The sequence below is a fragment of the Brachyhypopomus gauderio genome, chromosome 3 (genome assembly GCF_052324685.1).
Source record: "Brachyhypopomus gauderio isolate BG-103 chromosome 3, BGAUD_0.2, whole genome shotgun sequence".
NCBI classification, from domain to species: Eukaryota; Metazoa; Chordata; class Actinopteri; order Gymnotiformes; family Hypopomidae; genus Brachyhypopomus; species Brachyhypopomus gauderio.
In genome coordinates, this window is record NC_135213.1 from 18,199,067 (window position 1) to 18,216,711 (window position 17,645).

The 17,645-nt window shown below is 46.5% G+C and overlaps 1 protein-coding gene across 1 annotated transcript in view; it reads right to left on the reverse strand.

Annotated features, from left to right (window-relative positions):
• The window catches only part of mpp7a (MAGUK p55 scaffold protein 7a), a 95,248-nt gene that overhangs the window by 16,442 nt on the left and 61,161 nt on the right, over nt 1–17,645 (reverse strand). Inside the window, exons 11-12 of the mRNA XM_076998479.1 lie at nt 10,740–10,910; nt 5,850–5,930 (exon numbers count right to left, since the gene is read on the reverse strand). Of these exons, the coding sequence (XP_076854594.1) occupies nt 5,850–5,930; nt 10,740–10,910 (252 nt within the window). The remainder of the gene's footprint in view (nt 1–5,849; nt 5,931–10,739; nt 10,911–17,645) is intronic.

Genomic DNA, 17,645 nt, shown 5'->3' on the forward strand with positions numbered 1-17,645 from the left:
CCCTGGGCACTCGCTAAGCCACACCCCCCAATCTGCCTAACCACACCCCACCATCTGCCTGGCAGGAAGTGCTGCCACGTGCCGGGCCTGCCAGCACCACTAAAGTTCCTTTTGTAGGGGTCAAATGTCACCATATGGAGGCCCGCTGCAGTGAGATTAGTGAAAGCTTGGGGGTCAGGGGTCACAGCAGCACACGCTTCAGACAATCTGTCTCAACATCAGTGCCAAAGCAAACTATTAAAGTTTTATAACCGTTCCAACAAGCTCTAAGCCAGGATTCTCCTTAGATTCCACCGCCCCATTCCACTTCCTTTCTACCGCTCTGATTCTCTCTCCATTCTCCCTGTCCCCCCGTTTGCCTCTCTCTTCCCCTCTCTCTCCTGTCTTACAGTGTCCCCCCCACCCCGAATCAGCCTCTCCACTCTGGTCTCACTGTATCCATCTCTTCAGGCCTTCCTTTGTTCCCCTCTTAGTGCACCATCATCTAGTGATTTACAAGGCGCTCCAGCACGTCAGCCCTTACAGCAGTAGTTCTACTTAGAGGACGAGAAGCGACCTGCTAGCTGTTGGGAGGAGGAAAGGCCCATGCTGTGTTCCACCTCAGTCACCAGCCCTCTCCTCTCAGAGTCGCCAGCTCGACTATCTGCTGAACATAGTCTCGCCTTGTCCTTGTGCTGTGGGTAATGGATAAGGCCTTGTGGTGGCGAGCGGGTCAGTTTTACATATCGCTGTGTTTTTATGAGACATTGGTCAGCAGTGCTCATGGCTCAAAACCTGACTGATTTATTACATCTCCAGCCAGTTCTAGAAAAGATTTCAATAAAACGTCAATAAACCAAAGAAAAACAGAGAGAGACGCAAATAAACAGAGAGAGGGAGACAGAAAAAAACGCAAAATATGAGATTTGGAGAAATAAACAACCAAAGAAAAAGGAAAAAAAAGAAGAGAATAAACTCCCTGTGTGATTAGAACAGCAGACCGCTGACATTAGAGAGGCTGTAATTAAGGCCACGGACGCAGTGGGCGGGACCCTGCTCCATGCCAACACACTATAGTCCATATGCACCAGTCCAGTGGCAGAGGAAACCATTCCAGTTACAACTAAACGAGCTGAAATTCTGCAGTCATGGAAAATAAGAGTAAGACTGGAAAAGCATTAAAACATTCAAGCACACCACTCATTGATTCCTCGCAATCTCACCAGTGTCAGTGCACTTGTACGTCCTGGCAAACAGAAGCTTTAATAGATGACAACTGCATGAAGTAATGCTTAAAAAAAAGACAAAAAGAAACTTGTAATGACGTTTAATGTTTTTACACCAATCTGAGCAAACGGGGAGTGTTGAGAATTTGGATCCTGCACCTGGCAGAATTTGGGACGACAAAAAGAAAAAAAAGTTACCTTTCCAAAAATCCATCTCCTTAATTAAAATCCTCTGTAATTTCTGAATGTGATCTGGGCCATATAACACAGACTTATACAGAGGTCACATTTGTGAGCAATTAGGTAGCACTAAGGCAAAAAGCTTTGGATGGGATTTTAATACCAGTGGCATTTCAAAGTGTCAGAGTCAGAATCAGACACATCTATTACAGCCAAACTCAATGTAACAAACATCCCCCAATTCTGTCAACAAACTCTAGAGTTTTTGGCCACAATTTTATACTCCCAAACCTGCCCGCCCCCTCCTGTCTGTCTGTCTCTCTCTTTCGCTCTCTCTCTCGCTTTTCTCTGCCTGTCTCTCACCCGTGTAGTCGCTCTCTCTTCCTGCCTCTAAATATGCGACTGCTCCGTACAGGCAGCCTGTTTAAACACATAAATCACAGCGTAGTTCATTTGTCCCAGCGTGTCTGCTCTGCTGCGTTATCCTGAAGAATGTGTTCCTGGATGCTGAAACAGTATAACCAAAGTGAAAGTGCGTAACAGAGTGAGAAAGAGGAAAAGAGAGACAGACATACACACAGACAAACACACACAGACACACACATAGACACACCAACAGAAACTAAGATAGAGGATGGAGAAATCTAATAAATAATAATTATAATACCAATAGTAAAAATGATCACCAATCACTACCTTACCTGCCCCCTTTAAATGTACAAACATTTAAGCACAATTCTTCCTAATAGCCACAAATATTACAAAAAAAGGATTCACCCTTTATACGCAATTCCACTAAAGCATTAAACAAGGACCTGACCCAGGAGTTCAAAAAGGAGAATCAGCTTGGAACAACCAGAGAAATCATAAAAGTCAGTACTGGGGTCATTACAGGATGTCTAGAGTGCAGAAACAGCTGGCTTGAACTCTGAACCAAGTCCCTGGTTGGTGCTGCACAGTGTCGGGTCCTTCACTGAAGATCCCCCGAGCACTTAGGAAGAGGGTAAGAGCCCTCCGTAAAGGAAGCAGACCCTCAATAACAGGGACGTAAGCTTTCCATCACAAGTCATACCTTTCCCTCAATGCAGTGATTAAGCAGAGCGCAGAACCCTCATCCCCATGACAGAGGAGGACAGAAACCTTAAAGGACTGGCCATTCCTGTACTCTGGTTCAGAAATCACTGGAATAATATTCAGCTGTGGAAAAGAGACACAGATCCGTCCACCAGTGTGTGCATGAGTCACAGACAACATAGCTGGTGGAACGCATGTCATTTAAGCCTCTGACTACACTTTCAACTGTTCTCCTGTGGTAAACCCAATCTGCTATGCCAAAATGTCAGCTATCTGCCAATCACATGCATTTGAACTGATCAGATGTCTAAATGTTGTTATTCCTGCCCTGTTAAAAGCTGTAGCAATCACACTGAACTGGTGAGCCTGACTTACAAACCAGGTGTTACAGAACTAAAGTCAACCCCGGCCATAGTGATCAACTTAAGCCTCGCCCATGTTTTCAAAAGTAAATCATAAAACTCAATCTCAGCTAATTTCTTTAAAACTGAGATATCAGAAACAGCTGCTTGTCCTAGTCCAGTGCACCAAAATCTGAAGTAATGCGAGACCAAGGCAGATCCAAAGAGCACTGTCTCTTTGAGCAGCGTGTAACTGCATGGTCTCCACCATGGCAGAAACCTGGATTAGCCCCGAACCTGCTCCACTACAATCTCTGGATCATCTAGAGAGTCAATGGGAGATCATGGTAGCAAAAGAACCCTCAATTACAAGCACTCTTTCCCAATACAACTGAAGAATCCATTTCAACCTATGGAGTCTGCCCCAAATCTGTTCTTTAAATCCATTTCAACCTATGGAGTCTGCCCCAAATCTGTTCTTTAAATCCATTCTGGATCATCTGCATATATACATCAGTCCCAAAGAACAAACCCAGAGCTCTCAAATCAAATCTCTACACATCATATATTCTTATCATAACGGCCATTAGCATATATTGATCATTTAACTGGTACCTCCGGCTCAGCTTTGGGGTCTTGAATTGACCCCCCTATCCCACCAGCACCAAGTTTCTTCTGCAGAGCCATCAGTAGTGGCCCGATTGCTCAAGGGTACGATGGCCCAGAGACTCCACAGTCTTGTAGCCTTGTAGTTTTCCCATTATCTTTAGTAATCTGTACACCTCAGTGGACAATAGTTTAATGCAGGAAGAGTTTTTGGACCGAATCCAGGTCCAAGGTTTCTAAATATCCTGAAAAGAAAACCTTGGCCGAACCCATCAAAGGCCCGTTTCTACTCCAGCCAATCAAACCCCATGTAAAATCTTTGCATTCCAGCACAGGCAAGTGATGTAGAATACAAAACAACTGATCACCACAAACAAAGGTTGTCAAACATTTTTTGCCCACTCTTTAGGTAAAATATTATTGTCTGTGCCAAAAAGTGAAAATCGGACGTCTCGGACTGCTTATGATAGCTGAGTGATATTAGAGTCTATGCGCTTCACATTAGATCACAGAAGGCATTAAACATTCATTAAAATTTAGAGAACATCCCAGATCAGCTCTATTCTCTGATAAGTGCGTTATGTCCATGAGTGGGGTAAGTCATGAAGAAAGCAGTTAGCCACTGCCTGATCACTCGGCTCAGTCCTGTCTGGTGGAAAGGCCTTTGTAGTATGACATGAACTAGAATGTCTTGTTTATCTGAAGCCACTTTGCCATCATGTAATTTTAGACTTGAGAACTCTTTCAGCAGGTCTTTATCTGCAGTCAAAAAGAGAAAGCAGTGGGTGTATCAATGACATTTACATTTATGGCATTTAGCAGACGCTCTTATACAGAGCGACTTACAAAAGTGCTAAGTGTTTAGTCAGAATATGTCATTAAAATGAGTGTGTGCACCCGCAGCCCCTGTGCTATTTCTTTGGTTGCCTTGCTGCCTGACTTTAGGATCTCTTGATCTAAAGACTTGTTTTGTGTTGTTTCTGTTATATCCCCCCACTGGCTCCGAGACTTGAACGTACATTCTCCATCTCCAAGCAAACCTAAATTACACTTACAGTTACAATTAACATGCACAACTTTTACATCCCGTCACAAGAAGTGGCAGCCAATTGCACACAGCATAATCTCAATCGGAAACTTCAGATCCCTGGGGGACTGAATCAGGGGAGGGGGAGGGGGAGGGGGGGGAGAGAGAGAGAGAGAGGCCGAGAGAGAGAGAGAGAGGCCGAGAGAGAGAGAGGCCGAGAGAGAGAGAGGGAGAGAGAGAGAGAGAGAGAACCCCCAGGACAGACCACCATCCATCCACCACTGGACACAAAACCATTCACACACATCGGGGCAAATTTGGAAAATAGCCAATTAACCTCCATTGAAATGGTGGTTCTGGATTTATTCACTACTAAAATGCCAGTACATGAACATTCTGCAACAGCAGTTCAAGAATTATCTACACAAATGATTTAAGGTCTGACAGTAACACAGCAGTGAACAAACCTGCCTGTGTTTCTCTTCCACATACAAAGCCCATTAATGTTCTTTGAATCATTACACACGTGTGCTGTCAAAAATACAGGCATGGACTCCCTCAAGAGATCAACCACATCCTGGTATTCTGACTAAACCTTGAGTGTATTTACCATTTTGGTCTATATACCTATTCAAAAGATCCTCAAAAGATGCTACTGCAAATGTCAATTTAGGGGAAAAACTGTCAAATTGTGGACTTGTGTTTGACATTAGTGTTAATGCAATAATTCTCAAATTCCCAAAGTTTCAAAGAGTAAATGTAGTCCTGAATCACAGAGGCATGGGAGTCAAACATGCCCAAAAAGACTCTCCACGTCCTCTGGATTGTTTTCAGGATCACAAGCGCTCCGCATTTCTCACACAGCCGTGTTTAATACGGCCATGCTCACCACATTCACATCATTGCAAGCTTTTACAAATTAGAGTAATGAAAAACTGGCATCAAATTACATAACATGTTTGATAGCTGTGTTTTTTCCTGCTAAGAGGAATAATCTCGATTGGGCCAACCAGTTTTCTTTTATCTTTGGTGATTCTCTTCAAAATGTTCAATCAGAATTATAGGAGGAGTATTAAACAGCATCACTCCACTGTACAAACTTACTCTTGTCAGTACATGTCAGTCCAATTGCTTTATTAACACACACACACACACACACACACACACACACACACACACGCACACACACACACACACCTCCCCAGGCCTGTCCATCCACTAGTCCAGGACATATTTATAGCCTTGTCTATGACCTTATGGTCCATCCCCTTTGGTTCATACCAACCTGACTACTGACAAACAAACAAAAACACACACACAAACTTAACAAGTATGCATACTCTCTCCCTCCCACACACACACACACACACACACACACACACACACACACACACACACACACACACAGAGACTTACGGGGGATGGTCACACTGAAGTGCTGTGGGTCAGATATTAACAGCTTCTTTTTCAGCTCATTCAAGCCCACTCCTGTAGGACCTGCACACAAAGAGAGCGAGAGAGAGAGAGCGAGAGCGAGAGCGAGAGCGAGAGCGAGAGAGAGACAGACATGTAGACAGAGAAACAGAGAAATAAAGAGAGAGCCGCGGTGAGTGAGTATGAGAAACTGACTGGCTGTCATCAAAACAGCATCACTCATGCTGTCATCACTTGTTCTCTACATTAACAGCGGGCGTGAGGCCTGGAACACACAACTGGTCCCGACATCCACAGACCAAACAATTCACAAATACTTTCCTACTGGCAACCCCGCAAACACGCGAACACACTTACACACACACTCATACAGACATTTGCGCACGCACACACACACACGTGCATAAAAACATTAGCAGTACTGTACACATTGCATTTATATGGGCAAATTCATGAACAGGTGAAAGGAAATTCAAATGTATACACAACCACATGGGCGCGCGCGCGCGCGCACATACACACACACACACACACACACACACACACACACACACACACAAATGAAAGAGACAGGGCAAATGATCTTCCTGCAGATGATTTCTTGTAAGGTGAAATGCCCTACAGGCTTCCTAAGGTCTTCAGGTGTAGCGGGCTGCACCTCCGCTCTGCTGCTGTGTGCAGGCGGTGCTCCTAGCAGACAGCTGTCTTCCCCATCACAGCCCACAGCTGCAGTCACAGCCAGGGTGGAGGAGGGACAGAACGAAGGAGACAGGGGGTGGACAGAGTGATGGAGTGAGACAGGAGAAGGGTGGAGTGATACAGAAGAGGGATGGAGCACGAGATGAAGAGATCAACTGACATTATATGCCCTAAATGAAGAATACCATATTATCTCTTGTTCTGCTGTTATGCAGACCACTGTTATACCTTAAAAATGACTGCACCCCCCATTACCCCTAATGGCAGTGGATGCATCCAGCCATGGAGCATGGTTCTGGGGTCACACTGTGAACATGGTTCAAGGGTCACATCACAAGCATGGGGTCACACCAAGAACATGGTAGTTGCTACAGCCCCCCTGGCTTCACCTGCTCACGTTTGCTATCCACCTGTGGCAGATCCCACTACAACGGGCTCCGCTCCTCAATACACGGCAGGCTTAAACGCATCATCAGGACGCTTTAAATTAAAAATATTTAACGCAGGAAACACGTCTTGACTGAGCATTCCTCTTCCTCTGCTAATCTGGCATCTGACTCTGATTCTTATAAGTGAAAGGAGAATATAAATGTAAGATGGAAGATATTAGATAACACTAAAGTATGAGGAGAAGCCAGGTAGATGTGTGATTCATATCGAGGTAGAAAGAGTTCACAGTTTTTGAGGGCCACTGAGAAATATCGGTCTTCTGTTTGAGACAGATGTTAGATAACGGACCACGTGTGCAATGAAAATCAGAGTGTTCATGTGTGCGCATGGCTGTACAGGTAGTGTCTTCACGCAAGCAGCGTGTCTACTTCCAGGATCCAATGGCAATAGTCAGGAACTGAAGGAGGATGGACACACACACACACACACACACACACACACACACACACACACACACACACACACACACACACACGATCTGCGGTTTCCACAAACGTTAATCTTCCCCTCCCCGCCCTCCCCAAGCCCGGTCCGCCCACATCCAGGCCCACATCGAGGCCTTGTCGCTGCGATGATGGATAAATGCTCCCCGGGCCCTTCCACTCCCTCCCTCGCTGGTGTATTAACAGAGGCCTTGTGAGCCCTCCATCACTCCTCCGCCCAAGCAGAAGCTCCTCCGCCTCTGATCTACGGCTCTGTGCTCCTCGGTCCCCGCGAGGCCCTGAATGCCTCTGATCTACGGTTCTGTGCTCGTCGCAGGGCCCTAAGCGGCTTTGATCAATGGTTCTGCGCTCTTTGCGGGGCCCCGAGCGGCCCGAGTGAGCCGCCAGCGGAGTGTGGAGGAGGCCGACGGGGGCTGTTCTGGTGCGCAGAATGTCGGACAGGCTTATAGATCCCTCTTTGTGTATTGTTCAGTTTTTTTGTTTTATATTGTACTTTTCAACCGTATTATATTGCATGATGTTTAAAAGAACCAGTGGCTACCTTACACCATTAAAGCAGACCTGTGCTGTCTGTGAGAGAGTTTAATACCACCCTCTCCTGAGGAACAAGCATCTGAGGTCTTGTGTTCACATGCGTGTGTGTGTGTGTGTGTGTGTGTGTGTGTGTGTGTACTCTCCTTGCAGTTCAGTGTCAGTGTTGATTAGAGCTCTCATTAGCTCTCGTTGAGTGAAAACATTCATTTGTGTGTGTGAACATGTGTTTTTGCACTGCTGTCAACATGAACTTGACCCACAGGCAGTGCACCACAAATCAGTATCATATTCTCCCCCATGAAGGCAAGAATCCTCATCTCCGAGGCATTTAAGTGATTCATTAGTAATTTGACTGGCTATTCTCATCACATCAGTCAGGGGTAGTGCTGTAATATAATTTAATCTAAAGCATGTCTGGCAAGGGTAAGAAGTCCCAGCTATGACAAGACAGGGGAGCTTCAACTGTGTGAAAGTTACCTGCCAGTTCAGTTCAGCCTACTGTCCTTTGCTACAGCGTGGACCAGACAGACAACTCATTCAGGGACGCTGGGACAGTGCAGTATGACAAAAGGTCATGGAAAAAGCACACAGGTCTCCTAAATGTGTGTTATACTTGCTGATCGGTTGAGACCTCGTATATTATAGTCAAATCAACCTGAATCTCCTCTGTCTCAAATCAAAACATGCAGAACAAAATAGATCATTTGCTATGTTAAATAATCAGGTTTCAGTTAAAACACTATGGTGGTCTGCCAAAACTTGCATATGTAAAATATATTTATGTTGGCACTTTGATTAATATGTGTCTAAAGAGATAATATCTTGACATGTCTGGAAGGTTGTTTGAAATGGATCCTCTGACCACAGGTCACTCCTGTTTGGGAAAGCTAAGGGGAATTAGGGGGACATGTCTAAAGGGGGGGACAAGTTCTTCAGAGATGGGTGGAGGGTTTGGGGTGGAGGGCTGTGTGCACGGCCAGTGGTGAACACCTATTGGGACTGTGAGCTCTTGATGCAACAGGATATGGCATAGATGAATGAGCTTCATTCAAACTTTAAAATGAAACGAGGAAAAGAAACACCCAGGCCAAGAAAAGCCCCGAATCTACATCACACTGGAAACACACGGCAGAACAAAGACGGTGGGTGTGGGGGGGTTGGACAGGGGAAGTTGGCTAATTAATGGGTCTGAATTCAAAAATATTATCTTTAAGAGCATAGATAAGTTTACGGGAGAGCGACTGAGAGAAAGACACAGTCATCATAAAGCGACAGAATGAAATGCAGGACAGAGGCAGGAAAAGATAGGAACTAAAAAAACGGCAATAAAAAGAGAAAATGAGGGGATGACAGAAGCAAACACAGTGCAGGCAAAGCAAAACTTTCTCCCGAGATGGAAAAGCAAAACACCCAGCAGCTCTGGCTCCACGTCAGCAGCAGTGAGATTGTCCATGACGCCCGACCCCAAATTATGAAAGTTAATTGAAAATATTTGCATTAGTCTGACCACAGAATGAGAGGAATAAGTACATATCTGGAACCTTCAGACTGCATATTTGGGGCAAGAAGTCCTGAGAGGAAAAAAAAAAAAAAAACACACACTGGCTAATGACACACACACACACACACACACACACACACACACACACACACACACACACACACACACACACACACACACACACACACACACAGAGAGTGTGTGTGATAGATCCCATGCTCTGTATTTCATTCACCCAACCAAGGCCTAGATGTGTTATAGTGAACCGTGACCCAGCACCACCTCACACCACTGAGCTAAATGAAGGCTGAAATGGTCCCAGGGCTATGGACAACGTTTTTTTTGTCAGTGGTGAAAAGTATTTCATGATGTGCACAGTGATGATTTGGAACATTAGCCTGAGAAAAGAGCTTCCATAAACACGTTTTTCTCCCTTTCCACTGAGTGACCTGATTGGAGGTTGATATAACAGCATTACCCAGAGCTCTAAACTCCTTACTTCTATATCCAAACTTTTTTTTTACATCTTTAAAGCCACATACACATCTGGTTGGGTAACTTTTGCATCTCCTCTCTCAAGCTTATCTTATATAAAACATTTACTGTTTCGCGTTTGGGCTTTTAAGCCTTTGTGTTGTATTTATTATTTTTATTTTGCAATTCTCTGGATTCAGTCCATTTTTTTGTGAACCATTTCCTTCCAGTAATTCTATTTCAAGATTTTTGCAAGGTGAGGAACTGGCAACTCAGCACCCTCACCTACGCCACTCCGTTGGAACGGTGCGTTAACAACTCTTCCATGAGCAATAAAGCCATCTCCACTGAACCAGGGTGATGGGGGTGTGTGATGGGTCAGAACCGGCATGACCAGAGAGCTGAAGACCCTCCAGATGCCTGGACACCTCTCCGCTGTTCCTCAAGCGGGGCGTGAGCAGGTCGTGACCAGGCCACAACCAGACGCAGCTCCCAGAGAGATCGGCCACATTAGGGCTTTGGCAAAGTGGTTAGCTAATGACACTGACAAGAAAAAGGAAAGCAGTACTCTAACCACAAGCAGATGGGCGACGACCCAGTGCACCAGCTAGAAGGGGAGGGACAATTTACATCTGTACTTTGCAGGAAATGGTGAAAGACGAACACACACACACACACACACACACACACACACACACACACACACACACACACACACACACACACACACACACACACACACACACACACAAACGCAGCAGCAACACCTACCAACCAGGATGACGAGTCTGTGCTTGTCTGTGGAGGCTCGGCGGTAGGCGGCCACCTCTTCATAGGTCGCTACATCAGCCGTGTCATACTGATCACTCTTCTTGCACTCGTACATCGATTTGTTTGTCTTCTTGTCTCTTCTGCTGAGACGAAAACTCCTCCGGAAACCAGCTAGAAGGCAAGAGCACAGAGGGGGGACAAAAAGAGATGAAGACAGAGCTAAACAACGTTTAACACTCTCCAACGCAACCGTGTGTATGTGTATCAGCAGTAGGCCTGGGTATTGATTCAAATTCCAAGAATCGATCCGATTCAGATTATGAAGATTAAGAATCGATTTTTTTCTATTTAATCCGATTTAATCGATTCGATCCGATTCGATCCAATTCGGGGTTTAGTGCTATTAAAAATGTATTTGAGCTGTTTCCTGACTGTGTACAGAAGCAACATGTTAAAACTAGTATTATATCGATATTAATCAGCAAATAGTTACTGGTAGTTGGTAGTTACTGATGGCTGGAAGACTGGTGAAAAGGGTAATCATAAATCTACCTTCAAGAAAGGTAATCCAGGACAATAAACAGAGGACATCTTTGAGGTGTCTATATCTGCAACAGTGGGCTCCTACTGGGACACTAACCAGTGCATTATTATTATGATTGAAATAATTAAGAATTCACCCAAAAGCTGTTGCTACCAAATGCATTTTATTTTAAAAGTGCTCACACTTAATAAACTGAAAGTATAAAATGTAAACGTGTATTTTTCTTTAAAGTGAGAATATAAGAACAGAACTCTAACGTTACGGTCCCCGACCCCTCCGTTTTGGGCGTGTTAACGTCGTCTGCGTCTAATCGTCTACGTCGGTGTATCTCGGTGGGTGCGGGTGCGTCTTGTGATAGTCCTCACCTGTGGCTCGTCTCGTAATCACGTGGGGTTTATGTGGTTTGTCTATTTAATTTGCGCTCGCGCAGCGTCCTGTGCTCGTCGTTGTTTGAGTCACACATGTTCTATGTAAACGTGTTTTATGTGCGCTGTCTGCGCTTCGGTAAATGTAATAAACGTAACGATTTGGAAAGTGCAAAGGATTCTGTCTCGTCCATCGCCTTGCGCCCAACGTTACAAGAACATTTTAAACTTTTTTTAAAGTGTAAAAACACTGGGTAAACGGTCAGTGACACGGACTAACTGTAAATAGTCACTGACACTGGATAAACTGTCCTTCTGTTTTTAGATTTCCGATTTGACTATCGTCGTTACCGGCACTGTCCGACGCCAAGTCGTTTTACAGTTAGTTAGACCGAGCACGCCTGCGTGAATTCAGTGACGAGGCGGGGGTAAAAGTTCACTAAAAAATCGATCTTTGGACGTACGAATCGATAACACAGGTCAACACAGGTGTAATCAGATCATCATATGCGAATCGATTCTGAATCGGAAAATCGATTTTTTCAACACAGGCCTAATCAGCAGTCTGTTTGCATGGACAATTCGAGTCACCCACTTGATAACCTAACCGGCTTAGTTTCGGCACAGTCACCGTGTGGAAGAGCTGTGTGGTTATTCCTTCGGCCGAGGCCTCCTGCTTAGAGGACACTAAAACCTCCTCTTGTGCCTCCTTCCCTCAGACCTGCAGTATCATTGTTAGACTCTCTTCTCTTGGTGACTAATCTCTTCTCCATATACGAGATCTGCCCTGAGCCTGTTGCGCTCTCCTTCACACCCCACACTGTGAGGAGGTCAGGTCTACGCGTCTGCACAGGTCTACATGTCTGCACAGGTCGTCACTCATGACAGTGGTTCAGATCACTCGACACCAAAGCCACCGCCTGCGTTTCCACCCTACTTCATCACTCGTGTGGGGGGCTTCTCCCTGGACACAGCAGGGCGCGGCTGGGCTGAGGCCCGCTGCAGCCGATGGGCTTTTCGTATGAGGGGAAGAGGAGCATCAGGAACGCCGCCGCACAACCTTCCTGCTGGGGGGGGGGGGGGAGGACAGCAGGGATGCTTTAGTGATACCAGAAACGCACCCCTCATTTAAACGGGCCTGTTTCATATTCATGACATATGCTAGTTAGACCAGTCCAGCACCAAACCAAAGTCACCCAACACTCCGCATCTGCACAAGGCATTTCCCCCAGCACAAACCCCTCCCTCAGTCACTCCTCCCCAGTGATTAATGGTCACATGGATATGATGCAAGATAGTCCAGATTAAGCGAGTATGAAAATGATGGCGTGAGGAGGGTGTGGGGGAGGGGGCAGGAACAGATCCTGGTCCAATCCCCTTTAATAGTTTCCACAGCGCACTGAGCCCACGGGCGCACTGCAGATGTGTTGCCGTGGAGAGATCCGGCATTCTTTACGGCTTGTTCTTTTCCAAACAGTCACTTAATACGGGCTAGTTGGGACCTACAGCGGGATACAAATGAAACACGCCATAAGTCAAAACGGTCCTGTACCAGGACACAGGACAAGTGTGTGTGTGTGTGTGTGTGTGTGTGTATTCAGTTTCACCAGGCAGGCAACACAGACTTCTGTTTCACTGCAGGCAGGTTGCACCACAGTCTGTGCCATTAGAAGCAATAGCTTTCCCCCCAAATACAATCCTGGATACCCAGAAAAAAAATGAATTTAATCAAACCTGATTTTTTCCACCTTTTTCTAATAGTGCTTTATTTCCCCATTTATGGAGAAATATCAACATTAAGCACAATACAAATCTCTGTACCAAATAAGGCAAAATGCACTGGCCATGTTGAATGAAATCTACTATACACCACTGTGAACCAGTGAGTACCAGTAGGATCCACCTGATAGGCGAGGCTTGCTGCCTGTGGAAGGCGGTGGCGGGTCTCTGGTTTGGGGAGGGTCTCTGTCCACACAGCTCAGGGCAGGTGCACAGGCTTTCATTACACAGCTTCAGACAGGCAGTCTGTACAGATCACAGCACCCCCAGTTGAAGAGGCTTCGTAATTGGGACCTTTCCAAATCACTCGAAGTCTTCCAGACAGCTCCGTCCAAATAGCCAGAGCACTACCCTTTGCCTCAGTGTAGATAAATAAATCAAGGCTTGGATAGCGAGTGTTCCCTGAGCCCCACTACTGACAGGGGTAAATTTGACGAAAGGGATGGAAATTAATTCATTCCAGAATCAGAGGAGAATGGGGAACAAAATCCCTTCTTTAGGTATTTTGGACCCAGTTCTTGTCATGGAACTTTTATTCTTTCTCCTTTTTCCTTTTCCAAAGAATGTAAGACAAGTGTGCATGTGGGGTGTGGAGAAAGCGCTGTGACAGGCCAGGTGTGCTTGATAAGCTCCCCACCATACCTGCTCCCCTCTCTCTCTCCCCTCTGTCCCTCTCTCTCTCCCTTCACTGTTGCTCCTGTCTCCGTCCCTCCTCTCACCCCTCTGTCCCTCTCTCTCTCCCCTCACTGTTGCTCCTGTCTCCGTCCCTCCTCTCACCCCTCTGTCCCTCTTTCTCTCCCCTCACTGTTTCTCCTGTCTCCGTCCCTCCTCTGCCCTCATTGTCCCTCCTCTCTCCCGTTTCTGCCCCAATCTTTACTCTCTCTCCCCAATCTCTCCCCTAATCTCTCCTTTATCTGCCCCAATCTCCCCTCTCTCTGTCTGGGAAGGTTTAGCAGAACAAGTATGTGTGTGTCTAAGCACACAAAACACACCAGCAAGGAGCTTTTTTTAAAAAAAAAAACTAGACTACCAGATAATTGCATTTATTTAAATATTTGGCCATTACATTTACAGAATTGATCTACACTAACCTCCACCTTCAAAAGCCAGTGGATATTTTCCATTTAAACAAACGACTCAAAGTAATATCTGTACAACATTATCCGGCCTAAATTAACTAGAAAACCTCCAACAGTGACGAGCTGGATTTCTTTGTTTAAAAGACCAGAAAGTTTGGAAATAAATCTTTCCCTGTAATCTCCCTTATTTGCTGTGTCTCCCATATGTCACTGATTTCCAGAAAGCAAACAAACTGCCTCCTTAATTTAAGCTGTCCAGGTAAAGGAAAAAAAATAAACACTTTGTGCCTACTTTGAGTCCCAAGGACAAGGTATCCTTTAGCCCAGCGGGCGCATTGAGCTTCCAGCCTGCAGACAGAGACGAGGTTAAAGGAGGACTCCCCATCAGAGAGATGCATGCGTGTCTTTACAGTGTGGGTGTGTGTGTGTGTGTGTGTGTGTGTGTGTGTGTGTGTGTGTGTGTGTGTGTGTGTGTGTGTATGGTTCACGCAAGCAGACAGGCACGCGTCCTTCAGATGCTCTCCCTCTCTCTGTTTAACAGGCATCTGTGAAAGGCCTTAGGGCTAGCGGACTGGCCCCTGGGGGAGAGGCGGAGAGACCCCCAGCATCAAACAGCCGGAAGCTTCCGATCACAGACTAGCGCATGTACAGAGACCTGTGATCCCTAAGCACGCATGCTAACTGGATTCAGCATCACATCTTACTCTCATGGGAGAAACAATCTTTTATATCCACTCCGATTTTTCAGGGTTTTTTTTGCCTTTGTTAAACCAGCCCTGAAGGCCCCTGGCGTCCCCCAGCGGGCCTGGGCACATTAAGCCTTTATGGGCTTCCCTTCTTCCTCCAGCAGGACAAGGAAAGTGAGAGAAAAGATGGATCACAATTCCAGGAGATGATTAAAAAAAAAAAAAAAAAAAAAAAAAAACCCAAGAAAAAAACGTAACTATTTAGCAGTGCTATTTGAAAAATGTATTGAGCATGGCTGGAACCATGCTGTACTCGTTAGGAACTGATGTCTGGGGGAAACAGCCGGTAGGAAGCGTTTCCACTGCGCGCATGTGTGGGAAGTGGTGTTGTGAAGTGGTGTTGTGCCCGAGTGTTACAGGTTGAACGGCTCCCCACTCCCACGGGCCAGGCAGAGACGGCGTGTGTCAAGGAGGGATATTTCTTTTTCCCCTCCGTCTTATTCCAAGGATTTATATGTAGGAATGTCTGGGTAAGAATACTGTGTATTGAATCAGGGGAAACATCACATCACACGCACACACACACAATCACACACACAGAATATGAATGAAGACTAATGCAAAGTGGCTGGACACTCCACTCCTGTTTGAGTCATCAATCACCTGCTCAATCCATCTAAGCCCTTTCATCAGCTTCATAGAGTCATATCAACTGCACACGCTTTCACCAACATATATTCATAAACACACGCACTAACAACCCACCCACACAAACACACACACACCCACACGCATGCCCCCCACAAACACATCCCAATGCACCCACACACGCTTTGCAATAACCTGTGGTTACACCAGACATATGCTGTCCACGGCTCTAAGACAAGCAAGGAGAGAATGCAGGCGTTCTGCACATTACCCTAACACCTCAGACACACGTGGGCCAGTCCCACGGCTAGCACTCAAAATCATCTGAAAGCCTCAACACATCCTCAGACACAGGAATAAGAAACAGACACAGAGCCCAGACCCTTTAAATGCACAGCCTCCAGCCTCCAGTGCATCCACCTGAAAAGAGTGTTGGCAAAAATCGCTCTGCTAATCTCCAGCCAGCTCCGTGCCCCGCTTCCAGTGACGAGGCCCGTGGACAGATGAGATAAACTCGTTTTGGAAATGGACCGTTTCGCAGTTCAGCCCCAACAAGGCAGGCTCCAGTTTTCCATAACTCCAGCCCTTAATTGGATCCTGGGGGCTGATGGCTTTCCCAGCTTTGCCTTCTCCGGCCCGGCCTGTCGCCTGGTGAGGCCGCCGTGCGGAGTTGAGGCTGTGGGGAGTGGGCAGGCCTCTGGGGGGAGTGGGCAGGCCTCTGGGGGGAGTGGGCAGGCCTCTGGGGGGAGTGGGCAGGTCTCTGGGGGGAGTGGGCAGGTCTCTGGGGGGAGTGGGCAAGCGGAAAGGCTGTGGCCACGGGAGACGTCTGCTTGTGAGCTGTGCGTGACCACTATGTTGCTGGAGTGTTTTCCCCACACTGCTGTTTAAGAGCCATGGTGCTGATGGACTGCACGGACCTGCTGTCCTGTCAGAACCAGACGAGGGGTATGGTTGAGTTAGAGCAACACACACACACGCACACACACAGGATGGATGAAGAGGGAGTCTCAGGAAGAATGAAGGGTTCTTTCCATCATGTCTGTCTGTGGTCGTCAAACCAAACGGAGGACTGCCATCAATCAAGAACAGCACCTTGTCTTTCATTCTGTGATTCACACACACACACACACACACACACACACACACACACACACACACACACGAATTGAGTGAGGAGCTGAACTAGGCTGTTAAAGAACGCTCCCCCACACCCCAGCCAACAACAGCTCTCCTGTTACCTACAGCACGGCAGGCAGGACTCAGAAAGGGAATATGTACCAGGCAGCCTAGCCACAGGGAGAGACAGCGGTCAGGGGGGTCAGTCAGGGTCAGGTCATGAGAAGAATCAGGGTGAGGTCATGAAGTGTGCATGGGGGAAGAAAAGGACAGTGCTGAAAGGGTCACCCCTACTAGACGCTGGCGTGACTCTGAACTTGGCTGGGTGGAGCCCATGGGTTTGTTTAAAAATTATAGCATGCATTGCTGTGAAATCCAATGAGTTTGAATGTCTAAACGGTGCACAGTGTTGTGACCCAGGCATGACCTTTCAGAGGACTCACGCCTACACACAGTGGTGTCTGGCAGAGGGAAGTGACAGGGCATGGTGGCACAAGAGGAAGAAAACACGAGAGAGACACAGAGAGAGAGAGATGGGGAGAGAGAGACAGAGAGGGAGAGACCCATATACAAAGGAGGGACAGCTAGAAGGCAGCAAAAAGAAAAAAAGAAAAGATGACAAAACGCATGTATGGTTGTCATGCAAATGAATCCAAGGATCTTACACACACACACACTCATCACTGTAC